This window comes from Leguminivora glycinivorella, chromosome 25, assembly GCF_023078275.1.
Source record: "Leguminivora glycinivorella isolate SPB_JAAS2020 chromosome 25, LegGlyc_1.1, whole genome shotgun sequence".
NCBI lineage: Eukaryota > Metazoa > Arthropoda > Insecta > Lepidoptera > Tortricidae > Leguminivora > Leguminivora glycinivorella.
This window is the reverse complement of record NC_062995.1, coordinates 11,803,500-11,819,863: the sequence shown is the minus strand read 5'-3', so window position 1 is coordinate 11,819,863 and position 16,364 is coordinate 11,803,500. Positions and strand designations below refer to the sequence as shown.

At 39.9% G+C, this 16,364-nt stretch overlaps 1 protein-coding gene across 2 annotated transcripts in view; it reads left to right on the top strand.

Annotated features, from left to right (window-relative positions):
* Positions 1–14,586, top strand: part of LOC125239555 (zinc finger protein 883-like) — a 37,697-nt gene extending 23,111 nt beyond the window's left edge. For both annotated transcript variants that reach the window (XM_048147182.1, XM_048147181.1), the window contains exons 8-12: positions 4,361–4,561; positions 7,907–8,062; positions 9,881–9,982; positions 11,879–11,977; positions 14,121–14,586. In XM_048147182.1, coding sequence (XP_048003139.1) covers positions 4,361–4,561; positions 7,907–8,062; positions 9,881–9,982; positions 11,879–11,977; positions 14,121–14,297 — 735 coding nt within the window. In that variant the 3' untranslated portion in view covers positions 14,298–14,586. The remainder of the gene's footprint in view (positions 1–4,360; positions 4,562–7,906; positions 8,063–9,880; positions 9,983–11,878; positions 11,978–14,120) is intronic.
* Positions 14,587–16,364: the final 1,778 nt, after the last annotated feature.

Here is a 16,364-nt window from a genome sequence, read left to right as displayed (position 1 = left end):
TCACTTTTGCAATGTGTGGGCGAGCATTGTCGTGTAAGAAAAAACTTTAGCATGCTGTGGACGATTCTGACAGATTTTTTGGTTTAAATTTTCAAGCTGATTACAGTATATTGATGCGGTAACAGTCATTTCACTTGGTAGGAGTTCCCAGTGAATAATACCATGAATATCCCACCAAACGGACAGCATAACTTTTTTCGGGTGAGGCTCTGTTTTTGGTGCCTCTATTCCTTTTTCGTTTGGAGCTAGCCACTGACGTTTGCGTGTGTGATTTATATATAAGACCCATTTTTCATCTCCAGTGATAAGATGGTCCAACCAGTTGAATATGCGGCGAAAAGACAGAAGTTGTATGCAGATATCGGCACGGCGGTTTAGTTGATCTCTATCAAGTTCGTGCGGTATCCAAACACTGTATTTGTAGTTTTTTCCCAACTCGTGTAAATGTGTTTCTATGGTGACATGAGAGCAGCCTAACTCGGTAGCAATAGTACGACTCGTTAGCCTCGGGTCTCCTTCAATTAAGGTTTTTAATTTGGCTACATCAATCTTCACCGGTCGACCAGACTTAGGTTGATCTGATAATGAAAAGTCGCCACTACGAAACCGCTGGAACCATCGTTTCGCCGTGGCCTCAGACACAACTTCAGGAGCAAGACGCTGACATATATTACGCACTGCTTCGGCGGCTGAATGGCCAGACTGAAATTCATATAGTAAGCAATGCCTTACATGCACTTTTAATTCGTCCATTTTCTTCCTTATATTAGCTCGGCGACAGCTAGTGATTGACTGACGAGAAACTGTGCGACTCGCCGTTTATATACTTTCGACCATAGAAGATTCTAGAACTCTCTCAAAAATTTTATGTGGAATTCAATCGATCGCTCATTACTTTCTTACCAACCCAATAGATATAGATAGATAGAATAGATAGATATATATAGAATACATTTCAGGAGGAGGTAGGGCATAGCGAATGATATTCCGCTTTGTGTCTCTAGAGCAGAGCCCAACTGGGGTAGTACCTCCGCCTTACAGAAGACCGCAGCCAAATAGCACTAGACCCTACTCGTAGTGTTGTGTTCCTGCCGGTGAGTAAGGCTGCCAAAGCTCAACGAGGGTGCGGTGTGCTGGTGACGGGACGACTTACGGAACTAACTTAACATCATTAGCCCTAACAGTCAAGTAATCAAGTGTATTTTTCTGCATACTATGCATTAATGACATTATAAACTTACACACAAATTTATTTATATATTCTAGCGTCTTTGTCTTTTTTAGGTGACATTTTAGCATATTTTTGGCATCAGTCAGACATCAGTCTATCTTCAAAATCGCGGTGGCAACACTGCATGTTACGCTTTACTTCAAAATTATGACATAATCTCTGTCAACCAAGTCTGTCAGTAAATAAGAACAAAGAAAACTATATGCATCCTTTTCTTTAGGGTGCTAGAGAAAAGGATCCTTCCGACATCCAATATCGGATCGGATAACGTGAAAACGGATTAAGGTTTAATATATGTAGTACAGAAAACTCACCATAAGATCTAGCTAGATGAAGACGTTGCTTTGATGATGTTGATGCATAAAACATTAGCAACGCTACTAAATTAGAAACACGTGTTTAGTTTCGGACGACACGCCTATAAGCAACCTACATAATTTGGTCGAGTTAATTTGAAATGTCAAAAACAGTGCTAAGTAATTTGACATTTCAATACTAGGTAAGTATAACCAAAGATATATATGGAATAAAATAAAATATTATATACGTATTTCTAACAACGATTCAATTAAATGGGCAGGGAATCAAATTCCTTGACTGTATAGCTGTAGGTGCCTAAATAAAGATTTTTAATACTTATGGGTACCGATAAATTTATATAAATATAGTAAAGGGCGATAAAACTTGCACATCGGTCTTTGGAAAGAGACAACGTCACATAAGTGATTGGAGAGTAGAGTAGGTAGATAGGTACCTCCCTATGGGCCTATGGGTTATAAACACACAACAAGTAGGCGCGAACAATTCATACTTACTTTTCTATGATTCAACTTCACATCATACTTATTTTTCTAATATTCAACTAGAAAAAAAAAAGCGAAAAACAACAACATAATTCTTTTTAAACACATTAAAAAAAAAACCGGAGCTGGGTCTCGAACCTGAGATCTCAAAAATGCAAGTCAGATACTCTAACCCCTAAGCCAAAAAACGAGGTGCCGCCGGCTCAAAATATTGAATCATATTCAGATGTGGTTACTCGGCAATGTAATTAATTATTATCTCACTAGGTGGCACTTTTCAACATTGAAAACAGCGCCATCTGTAAATAACTCGAAAACTAAGAGGTACCAGCGACGATAACTCGCGTTAAGTAGGTCGCTACACGATGTACTGAGTTACCAATCTTTCTTTATTTAATTAATCTATGCTAATACGGAAAAGCGACAGAGATAGCTACCTACGATAACGATATTATCGTAAGTGTTTAAGTGCACTTGGCTACGTAGCCTGGCATCGCATACATGGGTCTCAAGATGCACAAGAAGCGGAAACACGCAGGTTGTACAGGTTTCTGCAGTAAGAGCTCGGCGTATTGATGTACCGATGAAGACTTTTTTTTTTTAATACTACGTCGGTGGCAAACAAGTATACGGCCCGCCTGATGTAAAGCGGTCACCGTAACCTATGGACGCCTGCAACTCAAACAGTGTCACATGCGCGTTGCCACCCCATTAGAAACTTGTACATTCCCTTTTGCTGTGTTAAGTACACAGCAAAAAGGAGTGTACAGGTTCCAAGGAGGGTTCGGGTTGCCGACGACTCAAAGGACAATAAACGGAACAAGTTAGTTCCGTAAGTCCTCCCGTCATCAGCACACCGCACCCTCGTTGAGCTCTGGCAGCCTTACTCACCGACAGGAACACAACACTATGAGTAGGGTCTAGTGCTATTTGGCTGCGGTCTTCTGTAAGGCGGAGGTACTACCCCAGTCGGGCTCTGCTCTAGATTCGAGCGAGATGATATCCGCTGTGCTGTGCCCTACCACACAAAGCGGAATATCATTCGCTATGCCCTACCTCCTACTAAGACTTTTCGAAAGTTCGATATTTTCGTCATAGAAAAATCTGAACCTTGTGTGTCAGCATCAAACAACACATGTTTGATGCTTTGTATTTTTTCATTAATTAGAAAAAGCGAAAAATATGTGTTCAGTATTTTTAACCCCCGACGCAAAAACGAAGGGGTGTTATAAGTTTGACGTGTCTGTCTGCCTGTCTGTCTGTCCGTCTGTCTGTCTGTCTGTCTGTCTGTTTGTCTGTCTGTCTGTCTGTGCTTGTGTCTGTCTGTGGCATTGTAGCTCCCGAACGGATGAACCGATTTAGATTTAGTTTTTTTTTGTCTGAAAGCTGAGTTAGTCGGGAGTGTTCTTAGCCATATTTCATGAAAATGTATGTTTCAGTTTCATTTATTTGCTTTATCAGGTACATTATTACAATACATAGTTGTTATTTGTAAAGTAGGAGGTACATGATACCCTGTCGCAGTCGAGGGTTTTTTTTTTTCAAAATTTTAATTTTGTGGTTAGGTTATTGGACGAACTTGCCTGTGTGGTGACGGGTTAAGAATTTCACCACCCCCTTTCTTCCCGTGGGTGTCGTAGAAGGCGACTGTGGGATATGGGTTAAATTGTGGCGTAGGCGAGAGGCTGGCAACCTGTCACTGCAATGTCACAGTTTCGTTTTCTTTCAACCCCTTATTTGCCAAGAGTGGCACTGAAGCTTTAGTAGTTTCATGTGTTCTGCCTACCCCTTTATGGGATACAGGCGTGATTGTATGTATGTATGTAGTATTTTTGGACAATCTAAGTGATGGACTAAACAGAATGCCATTTTTAGGGTTCCGTAGTCAACTAGGAACCCTTATAGTTTCGCCATGTCTGTCTGTCTGTCCGTCCGTCCGTCCGTCCGTCCGTCCGCGGATAATCTCAGTAACCGTTAGCACTAGAAAGCTGAAATTTGGTACCAATATGTATATCAATCAAGAATAAGGGTTTACTAAGATCGTTTTTTGATAATATTAATATTTTCGGAAATAATCGCTTCTAAAGGAAAAAAAGTGCGTCCCCCCCCCTCCCTCTAACTATGACAAAAACCATATGATTAAAAAATATGACAAAAATCACAAAAGTAGAACTTTATAAAGACTTTCTAGGAAAATTGTTTTGGACTTGATAGGTTCAGTAGTTTTTGAGAAAAATACGGAAAACTACGGAACCCTACACTGAGCGTGGCCCGACACGCTCTTGGCCGGTTTTTTATGTAGTTGTCATCCATATTATTTTTCTAGAGCAAACCGGAGCAGTATAAGTGTGAGATATGTTCAGCCACGTTCCTGAACATGGAAGCGCTGAGCAGACACGCGGCGGCCGCCGGCGACCACGGGGCTTTGAATCCGTGCGAGCAGTGCGGAGAGAACTGTGCGAGCGAGACGGCGCTAAGCAAACACATCGCGGAGATGCACCCCGCTGACTCACATCGGTGTGAAGAGGTATAGTTTATACTCTGTCAAACAAGTTTGTCAGTAAATAAGAACAAAGTACCCGCGCGGTCCCGGGTTCGAATCTTGGTAAGGGCATTTATTTGTGTGATGAGCACAGATATTTGTTCCTGAGTCATGGATGTTTTCTATGTATATATTTGTATATTATATATATCGTTGTCTGAGTACCCACAACACAAGCCTTCTTGAGCTTACCGTGGGGCTCAGTCAATCTGTGTAAGAATGTCCTGTAATATTTATTTATTTAAAGTAAACTATAGGTATCCTTTTCTCTAGCACCCTAAAGAAAAGGATGCATATAGTTTTCTTTGTTCTTATTTACTGACAGACTTGTTTGACAGAGATTAAACACTGGTTTGTTACTTTTTGACCCCCGACGCAAGAATGATGGGGTGTTATAAGTTTGACGTGTCTGTCTGTGTATCGTAGCTCTCGAACGGATGAACCGATTTTGATATTTTTTGTCTGAAACCTGAATTAGTCGGGAGTGTTCTTCACTGTGGGGGGTTTTTCAGAATGAAAATTTTGTATTGTGGTAATGGTTATTTTATATGTAGACGGTCTATAAAGCCCGCGCTTGGCGAAAATTTCGTCAATCATCACGATACGATATTGTGCTTAGAATTTCAAAAGTACTTGAACTCACGGTTAGGGTGATGCATATTTTATCAAAGTTAAAAAGTTCTATGTCACACCCTCTCAAATTGTTCTCTGGTACTAAAAAAATCATTGTAATTTTTTTTACAATTTTTTGTTAAATTTTTGAGGTCGCTACCACACAACGAAAATTTTAATTTTTCATATAAAATGATTTTTTTGATATATATTTTTTTAGTTTTTTCTGTCTAAAACAATGCATTAAGGTATTTAAAGTTGTTTTTGAGGATATTTGATATTAAGAATAATTTTTATTCCTGTACTGTTGGTACAAGTCAATAAAATCCACTAAAATCAGTGTTTAGAACACCTAAAACACGAATTTTATGCATAAAAAAAATTCAACTGTAATGTTATATCAAATTTTAGGTACTCGAATACAATGATTCGTCATAAAAACATTAAAAAAAAAACATTTTGTATGAAGAATCAAACTTTTCAACGTGTGGTAGCTACCCCTAAAATGTAACTAAAAATTCTGAAAAAAAATTAAAATTATTTTTTTGTACCAGAGAACAATTTGAGGGGGTGAGACATAGAACTTTTTAACATTGATAAAATATGCATCACCCTACTCACGGTCTCTGGCTGAGGCAGTTTTTTTCTGCTTTTAAATTTATTGTAAACCTAATGGCATCGATTGCAGGAGTTTCTGCTTGTCAAAAAGTTGAACTTCTTATAGTGGTTGACGACTGTGAGTAATTAACGCTTATAAACGTCAGCTGACACTTTGTTGGTGAGTTACAGGAATCGCAGCCACCGAAACTGTAATTTTTTTTTAAATTTTTACTACGATACAGTGTCAAAAATTAAAATGGCCATATGTGCTGTTAAACCTCGTATAAAATACGTGCAATGAGAGATTTCGGTTTTTTAAAACACTCCCTTCAGTTGTGTCACATCTCTGACACTGGCGATCAAATATATGAAAGAGGCGCGTTCCTAGCACACAGTCTAAGCTCGTGTAGGTGAACGCGTACCATGCTTGTATGAGTGAAATATGACAGGTCGACTGTTCGCGTTTTTGACAGGCGGTAACTGTGAGGTAACCGAGAGGGGGTGGGCGTCACTTTCAGCGGGGAGCGGGAGTGGCCATACTGTACGATAGTACTCGTTATTATACTGTGGTTGTGTTTTTAACCCCGACGCAAAAACGATGGGGTGTTATAAATTTGACGTGTCTGTACGTCTGTCTGTCTGTGGCATCGTAGCTCTCGAACGGATGGACCGATTTAGATTTATTTGTTTTTTTGTTTGAAAGTTGAAAGTTTCATGAAAATCGGTCCACTATGTTAGGGGCTTTTTCAAAATTTTAATTTTGTGGTTATTATTCTGTATTAAATTTTTTACTATAATAAAATAAAGTCGTTGATATACGTGCGTAAATGTCATTGAAAATGTCGTCCTGAGTAGGTATTGCCACTCGATTTAGTAACGATATATTACATTAGTTGACGGCCGGTCTGGCCTAGCGGGTTGACCCTGCCTGCTCGCAGGTTCGAATTCCGGTAAGGGCATTTATTTGTGTGATGAGCACAGCTATTTGTTCCTGAGTCATGGACGTTTAATATGTATATTAGAGCATTATAGTACATATTTATATATCCATACTTATAATTACACTATTAAAGTGTATGTCTGTTTGTTTGTCCGTCATTCACGGCAAATCGGAGCGATGAATTGTTGTGATTTTTGAAGTGGAGATACTTGAAGGGACTGAGAGTGACATAGGCTACTTTCTGTCTCTTTCTAACGCGAGGGAAGCCGCGAGCAAAAGCTAGTTGTGTATATAGTTGTCTGAGTAATCAAGCCTTTTTGAGCTTACCGTGGGACTCAGTCAATCTGTGGAAGAATGTTTTTTTTTTAATTATATTTTTTTATACTACGTTGGTGGCAAACAAGCATACGGTCCGCCTGATGGAAAGCGGTCATCGTAACCTATGGACAACTCAAGGAGTGTCACAGGCAACTCAAGGAGTGCCACAGGCGCATTGCCAGCCCAAACGGGCTTACTCTTGGCCACAGACTAGCCAAAGGCAAAGACGTGGCCTACGATGGAGTGAGCTCGCCCAGAAGATGCCTGTTCACTCTTGATTTGAATGCCCTATAATATTTATTTATTTATTCCAAAGACCTTTACAGGGGACAGCGGAATCACATTTTTTGCCATGCGAAATTGAACCTAATCACTGAGGCAGAAAGGTGATCGTATCAGACTAGCGAAAACGGTCCACATGAGAGGGCATTGTTTGGGCTGGTGTCTCTCTCGCACGTGTGGCCAGTGTTAATGAGGTTACCATAGTAGTAGTATTTTTATCTGTATATTATCCGACTTTATAACTTCTTATATTATTTTAGTGTTCTATTCAAACTAGGGTTTCGATATATTTCAAAGAATTGGAAAATAATTATAATGTAATTATTTTGATGCCAATAAATCAAAGATTTGTATAATTAAAAAATACGTTCAAATGGGTATTAGTAGATTTGGTAGTAACTTTGAAAATTGACTGGTATCCCCAATGTATGACAGTGATGACGTCACTGAATAATGTTGACATTGCCAGTAAGTGCGAGAGGGACACCAGCCCAAACAATGACCTCTCATGTGGACCCACTTTTTGACCTAACTACACAATCTAGTTTAATAATTCTAAATCTATGATTTATTCTCAGTGCGACGCGTCATTCGCGAGCGCGGCGGCGTACGACCTGCACCACCGGCGCAAGCATCTCAACCAGCCCTTCAGCGCGGCGGGACGACGGACTTTGCACCGGGAACCTTCAGTCCCCGGGCAGTTTGTGTGCGAGCAGTGCGGACGGATACTGCCGGTATCTCTCTCTCTATCTCTCCCCCTCTTCCTCCCCCCATCGCTTCCCCCTCTATCTCTCCCCACTCCCATCATCCCTCTCCCTCTATCTCTCTCCCTCTCCCTTCCCTCCCCCTCTCCTCCATCACTCTCCCCCTCGTCCTCTCTGTCTCCCTCTGTCCCCTGTCCCCCACTCTTCCTCTCTCTCTCTCTCTCTCACTCTACCCCCCCCTCTCTCCCCTCTCTCTCTCTCAACCAGCCCTTCAGCGCAGCGGGACGGCAGACCATGCACCGGGAGCCGTCAGTCCCCGGGCAGTTTGTGTGCGAGCAGTGCGGACGGATACTGCCGGTATCTCTCTCTATCTCTCCCCCATCGCTTCCCCCTCTATCTCTCCCCACTCCCCCATCTCTCTCCCTCTCCCTCTATCTCTCCCCCTCTTCCTCTGTCTCCCTCTCCCCTCTCCCTCTATCTCCCTACCTCTCTCCCGCTCTTCCTCTGTCTCCCTCTCCCCCTTCTCTGTCCTCTGTCTCCCACTATTCCCCCCTCTCACTCACTCAGTTTATAATATAATAGGGAACTTGACTGTAGTCAAAATAAAATATATTATACCATCCACGAAGTAAAGCATCAGATAATTATAAGAAACAACATGGACAGAAGTTATTTTTGATCAAATTTATATTTAATAATTCAAGTAGAAATATATAAAGTAACTGAGTTGACCGTGACGTCACTCAATTCGATTTCATATTAATTCCATATTAGCAAGTCGTTCAAATTCGTTTTGTCAGTTCTTAAAAAGAAGCTCATTTGACTAGGAGGCGAGTAGCCTATTATATATCGTTACTACTTTAAAAAAAACTTGTATCTTCGTCTGTCAATGAAAAGAAAATTGTAGTAAGTATGTATGGAATGCATATAGACTTACTGCGTTTTAACTTTGAGAAGCAGCGTGAGATACGAGATTTTTTTAAAGTAGTGACGATATAGTAGTGTTACTACTTAAAAAAATCATATCAAAGAAGATTTAATGAAATAATTTGATTTGTTCCCTACGTCCATATTAGAGATGGGCCGAATAAATAAATAAATATTACAGGACATTCTTACACATATCGACTGAGTCCCACAGTAAGCTCAAGAAGGCTTGTGTTGTGGGTACTCAGACAACGATATATATAATATATAAATACTTATATACATAGAAAACATCCATGACTCAGGAACAAATATCTGTGCTCATCACACAAATAAATGCCCTTACCGGGATTCGAACCCGGGACCGCGGCGTAGCAGGCAGGGTCACTACCGACTGCGCCAGACCGGTCGTCAAAAAATAAAAAAAAATATTCGGTAAATATTCGGTATTCGGCATATTCGGCAAGTTTTTAATTGTTCGTATTTACCGAATAAACAAAGTAATTAACTAATGAAGATCTTACGTACTCCATTGGATAATAAGCTCTTATTTTAGAAGCTTTTTAGGGAACTGCAAAAAAAGAGAAACCTATGCGTCAAAATATAAATACAATTTTTTTTTTTAGTTAAAAACCCGGTGTTAATGAGTTGAGAAGAATTCAGAGTTTTAATTAAGTTTTAGTTTTCCACTAAATCATAAAAACATAGACAACTATGTATACATATGTAAGGATTATCAATCATTTAATAGTTTTAATGAATCCCCTTAAAAAACATGGCGTAACCGAATGTTCGGCTGAATGTTCGGTTCGGTAAGAGCTGAACCGAATGTTCGGCCGAATATTCGTATTCGGCAAAGTCCATATTCGGCCCATCTCTAGTCCATATATTGATATATTATAATTAGATGAGTTATTGCAGAGTCGAACCTCGCTCCGCTACCACAAGAGAGACCACAAGACTGCGAAGCCGCACGCCTGCCGCCAGTGTCCCAAGAGCTTCTCCACGAAACGAGCGCTCGATGTAAGCAGCTGTTTATAGTATTTTTCATCTTTAAATGTGCTATTGCACGCAGGCGGAGCGTGAGTTATAGAAAAATCGTTTTCCCAAGGGATTAATGAAATTTCTTGTACCGTACTTAACTTTTTTAGATCTATTTACATATTTTTTACATTGCGAGTGTGATGAAAAACATTGTGTGTAACTCGGGAAGTATGAATATTACTAACTCGAGTCTTTAAATCGTCGCGATTTAACTTACTCTCGTTAGTAATATTCAACTTCCTCCCCTTGTTGCACAATGTACTATTACAGTACATGGGCATTTTCGCAAAAAAAGATTCAAAAACTTTTTTTATAAAGTAGGTAAATTTAATGTTTTTCCTACTTAGAATTACGAGCCCTTTTCATCCTACTAGGCGGAAAAAACCGTCTCAAATGTGTTTTTTCCACTTCGTTACTATTTTTCAAACACTTTGTAAGCGGTTACAAAACAAAACAATTGAAAATTTTGGGACAATTTTTTTGTCCTAGATCGAAAGGGCTCGTGATTCTGAATAGGAAAAGCATAAAATTTACCTACCTTAAGTAGTAAATATATTTTCATCACACCCGCACTTTAAATGTGCTATTGCACGCAGGCGGAGCGTGAGTTATAGAAAAATCGTTCTCCCAAGGGATTAATGAAATTTCTTGTACCGTACTTAACTTTTTTACATCTATTTACACATAGCTGGGCATTAACTCGTTAATCGTTAATTAACGAAGTTAACATTTCAATTAACTTTTAAGTTAACTTGAAAAATGCTAACGGACTCGTCTTGTATATATCGACTTTCGTAAGATATATACAATTTAGACATTATAATTAAGAAAATATAGATACTAGAGAACCTTAATGACCAAATAAAACTTACTAATATCTCAATTCATGAAATAAATTTTGGTAACAAAAAAGGAATAGAGCATTTCTTTTTTTTGCCACTTTTATGAAATGTGATATTTTTGAAAAAAAAATGCTATTTCTACTCAGAATCACTAATAGCTTTCTCAATCCTAGTAGTTAAAAAAAATTGTCCCGGACGATTATTTCTTATTTTATTACCATTTTCCGTACATGTTGTATGGGGTAACAGTTTAGTTTAGTTTATTTATCTCGTTTATACAAATTTCACACAATTAAAATTTACATTTCAGCTTATATTACTATTCGTATAACGATCGTTACAAAAGAAATAATAAAATTAAAATTACAAATAAAAATGGAAAAAAGTAGTGTGAACAAAAAAATATTAAAATGTCATATTGGTAAAAATAAAATAAATACAGGTTTAGTACTACATAGTACAAATCAAAAATAACCAATGTCAATAATACAATATAGAATAATGAATAATGAATAATGATAAATAACAAAAGAGGAAAGTAACAAAAATGTATGGAAATACTGGGACACTTTTTGTCTCCCAGTGAGACTGAAAGTACTCGTGATTCTGAGTACAATTGACCTACAATTCCCAAAAAAAAGAAAAAAAAAGAAATGCTCAATAAAAAAATACAAATTTAACTTTTTCCTAAAATTAAACTTAAAATAAAATAAAAATAAAAATTAAATTAAACTAAATAAATCTAAAATTAAACTAAAGTAAATCTAAAAACGGCCCCTGTGGCATAGTACCGAAGAAGGCCGTTTTTAGATTTACTTTAGTTTAATTTTAGATTTATTTAGTTTAATTTAATTTTAATTTTATTTTAAGTTTAATTTTAGATTTAATAGTTTAGTTTTATTGTAAGATAATTTTATGTCCCTGATGTTTTATTATAATGTATTTTTATTATACAAATAAATTAATGCTTTTTCCTTAATTTTTGTACAAACTTTTCGAGAACTGCTGAATGATAATTTGTTGTTGTACACAGTGGCACATCCGGTCTCACACGGGGGAGAAACCGCATCAGTGCCCCGACTGCCCGCTCGCCTTCAGCATCAAGTCCAACCTCAAGCGCCACCACAAGGCGGTGAGTCTCTCTCTGTCTCCATACAGGAAGAGTAAGACAGCGATACTACTGTGTTGTACACAGTGGCGCATCCGCTCCCGCAGCATCAAGTCCAAACTCAAGCGGCACCACAAGGCGGTGAGTCTCTCTCTGTCACCATACAGGTAGAGTGAGACAGCGATACTACTGTGTTGTACACAGTGGCGCATCCGCTCTCGCCTTCAGCATCAAGTCCAACCTCAAGCGCCACCACAAGGCGGTGAGTCTCTGTCTGTCTCCATACAGGTAGAGTGAGACAGCGATACTACTGTGTTGTACACAGTGGCGCATCCGCTCGCGCCTTCAGCATCAAGTCCAACCTCAAGCGGCACCACAAGGCGGTGAGTCTCTGTCTGTCCCCATACAGGTAGAGTGAGACAGCGATACTACTGTGTTGTACACAGTGGCGCATCCGCTCTCGCCTTCAGCATCAAGTCCAACCTCAAGCGCCACCACAAGGCGGTGAGTCTCTCTCTGTCCCCATACAGGTAGAGTGAGACAGCGATACTACTGTGTTGTACACAGTGGCGCATCCGCTCTCGCCTTCAGCATCAAGTCCAACCTCAAGCGCCACCACAAGGCGGTGAGTCTCTGTCTGTCCCCATACAGGTAGAGTAAGACAGCGATACTACTGTGTTGTACACAGTGGCGCATCCGCTCCCGCCTTCAGCATCAAGTCCAAACTCAAGCGGCACCACAAGGCGGTGAGTCTCTGTCTGTCCCCATACAGGTAGAGTGAGACAGCGATACTACTGCGTTGTACACAGTGGCGCATCCGCTCGCGCCTTCAGCATCAAGTCCAACCTCAAGCGGCACCACAAGGCGGTGAGTCTCTCTCTGTCTCTATACAGGTAGAGTGAGACAGCGATACTACTGCGTTGTACACAGTGGCGCATCCGCTCTCGCCTTCAGCATCAAGTCCAACCTCAAGCGCCACCACAAGGCGGTGAGTCTCTCTCTGTCTCTATACAGGTAGAGTGAGACAGCGATACTACTGCGTTGTACACAGTGGCGCATCCGCTCTCGCCTTCAGCATCAAGTCCAACCTCAAGCGGCACCACAAGGCGGTGAGTCTCTCTCTGTCTCTATACAGGTAGAGTAAGACAGCGATACTACTGTGTTGTACACAGTGGCGCATCCGCTCGCGCCTTCAGCATCAAGTCCAACCTCAAGCGGCACCACAAGGCGGTGAGTCTCTCTCTGTCTCTATACAGGTAGAGTAAGACAGCGATACTACTGCGTTATTGGAATTAGTCCGGTTTCCTCACGATGTTTTCCTTCACCGAAAAGCGACTGGCAAATATCAAATGACATTTCGCACATAAGTTCCGAAAAATTCATTGGAGCCGGGGTTCGAACCCGCGACCTCGGGATTGAAAGTCGCACGCTGTTACCGCTGGGCCACCAGCGCTTCATCATCATCATATCAGCCCTTTATCGCCCACTGCTGAGCATAGGGGTGCGTATCGATCAATATAACTTTTTTTGATATATTTTTAGTTATATTTTGGTTATACCAAATGTTAATTATGTCAAGTGAGGTATTATTATCCTTTGATTACATACCAAATGTTGTTATATCAAATGTTACTATACCAAAAAAAGTTATACCAATCATTACACACCCTGAGCATAGGCCTCTCTTCTTGTACGCCACTTCTCCCGGTCCTGGGCAACATCAGTGTGCGTAGCAGAATTCACGAAACGCTCACTGTAATATCTCTTTCGTAAAAATGTAGTCTGGCTCTGTCGCGCCAATACGCAAGAGCGATAGAGATAGATAGCTACGAAAGAGATATTATCGTGAGCGTTTGTGCATTCGGCTACGCACACAGTTATCAAACATGACGACCGGTCTGGCGCAGTCGGTAGTGAAGTGACCCTGCCTGCTACGCCGCGGTCCCGGGTTCGAATCCCGGTAAGGGCATTTATTTGTGTGTTGAGCACAGATATTTGTTCCAGAGTCATGGATGTTTTCTATGTATATAAGTATGTATTTATCTATTTAAGTATGTGTATCGTCGCTTAGCACTCATAGTACAAGCTTTGCTTAGTTTGGGGCTAAGTTGATCTGTGTAAGGTGTCCCCAATATTTATTTATTTTATTTTATTTATTTATTTGTAGGTGCACCTCGGTCTCCGCAACAGCGTGCCGTGCTCGATCTGCGGGCGCGTGTTCACGACCAACTCGTGTGTGCGTATCCACATCAACACGGTGCACCACGGACAGCCGGGGCCCAAGCGGAACCGGAAGAGGACCAAGTACGGCAAGATACCAGAGTCGCCCGCCAGCCTTATATAACACACACACACACACACACACACACACACACACAAACACACACACACACACACACACACACACACACACACACACACACACACACACACATTCATTGTCAGTAGGCACTAATGTGGAAACATTCAAAAATTGCCAAATTTTCAAGATAGGAAATAATCTGAAACTTTCCTCATTTTAGTATGGAGATTGAAACTTTCCATTATATCCATTTAAAATTATTTTATTTCTGGTGAAAGTTTCATGAAATTTCCAAGAAATTTTTTTTGGAAAGTTTCCACTTGCACATCAGTATAGGTATAGCTCAATTCACAAGAGCTGGCACGAATGGAACGAATGTTTGAATGAAAATATGCATGTGTGTGACAGATTAACCAATAAAATGGTGGCTCTTGACAGTTACGACTGTATACCAATACAGGTGTCACTCACACAATCAAAGTTTCGTTCATTTCATTCGTGCCAGCTTTCGTGAATCGACCTATACCAGTAGGTATGATTTTGTACAAGGATGGACGCAAGGTTTGTGTTGCTGGCAGTAAATGTGTTCATTTATGTAATAAAGTACCTAATTATGAAATTCGAATTCGTTTTTTTACAACCCTAAATCCGTTTTCACATTATCCGATCCGGTATCGGATATCGGAAGGATTTCAATGGAAAAAATCCAAGGTGGCTCCTGTAATGTATGGGATATCGGTCCGACATCCGATATCGGATCGGATAATGTGAGAATGAGAACGCGCTAAGAGCGATTTCACATTAATAGCTATCCGATCTGATATCGGACCGATATCCTATACCAGCGGTTTTCAAACAGTGTGCCGTGCACGATCTGCGGGCGCGTGTTTACACACATACACACACACACAGTTATGTAATAAAGTAATTAGGAGATTATAATTGAGTTTTTTTTCAACCCTAAGATCGTTTTCACATTATTCCAGCGGTTTTCAAACTGGGGCGCGCCCCGCGGCTACATTATAATGGGGGCGGGGGACCGCTAAACAAGTGCACACATCACACATTACCTAAGTAATAGTTCCTTTGGGAACCCCTGTCCTATTTATATTAAAGGAATCTTTGAAGTCTGTCTTTGAAATGTCCTATATCAGATTCTAAATGAATCTGATATAGGACAGATGTCAAAGTTCAAAGATATAGGACAGATGTCAAAGTTATCCAACATATTCCCAATATGTGGTCACCTGCCCCGTAGTATTTCTTCGCAGGCATTTGATTATTATTTTAAGTAAAACGGTACATTTGTTTTTACCGATCGATGAGCAACAGTTAGTAAATATTTTTTCCCCTCACTAGCTCGGAAACACGTGTTTTGTCCTTTAATACCAGCGGGTAAAAACGCATTTTATCCACTAGTGGGTAAAGTAATTTGACCTTGAATAAAGTCAAATTAACTGCTTTAAAATTGATAAAAGTAGGTGAATCTAGTAATAAAGATGATTTACCACCTGTGGAACTACTGGAAGCAGTGATAAACGCATTTTTTGCGTTGTAGTTTCCTCGCTATAGTGAGGGGAAAAGTTTTGTGTTACACTCGGGTGCAAATGTATTTTACTTCTCGTGTGTTAAAAAAACTCGCAAGTTCAGGATTCTATTCTCGAACCACTCGCTTCGCTCGTGGTTCAACTATAGAATCCTTTCACTTGCTCGTTTTTCAATTCCACACTCGGCGTTAAAATACAACTTTGCCCCCTTGTATAACAAATAACTATTTACTAACGAGTAGACTTTAGCAATTGTCTATTTAACAACCAATTGTTAAGTAAATTGATTTATTTTTATGACAAACGTTTCGATTGAAACTTTTGAATGGCATCTTTTACAAACTAAAGCTTGAATTTACAATGATCCGAGTACTTTTACTAACTCTCAGTCACACCTATACTTTAAATAATACTCTTGTTCTCTCTTAATGCGAACTTATCGCGATCGATTGAGGGACCACATTCTACATGACATTTTTTCGCATTGAGTTAGCAGAAAGGAGTCACAATTAATGAAATTAGTTTTACAAATCTTTTACTAAGAGTAGTCATTTACAGAAAT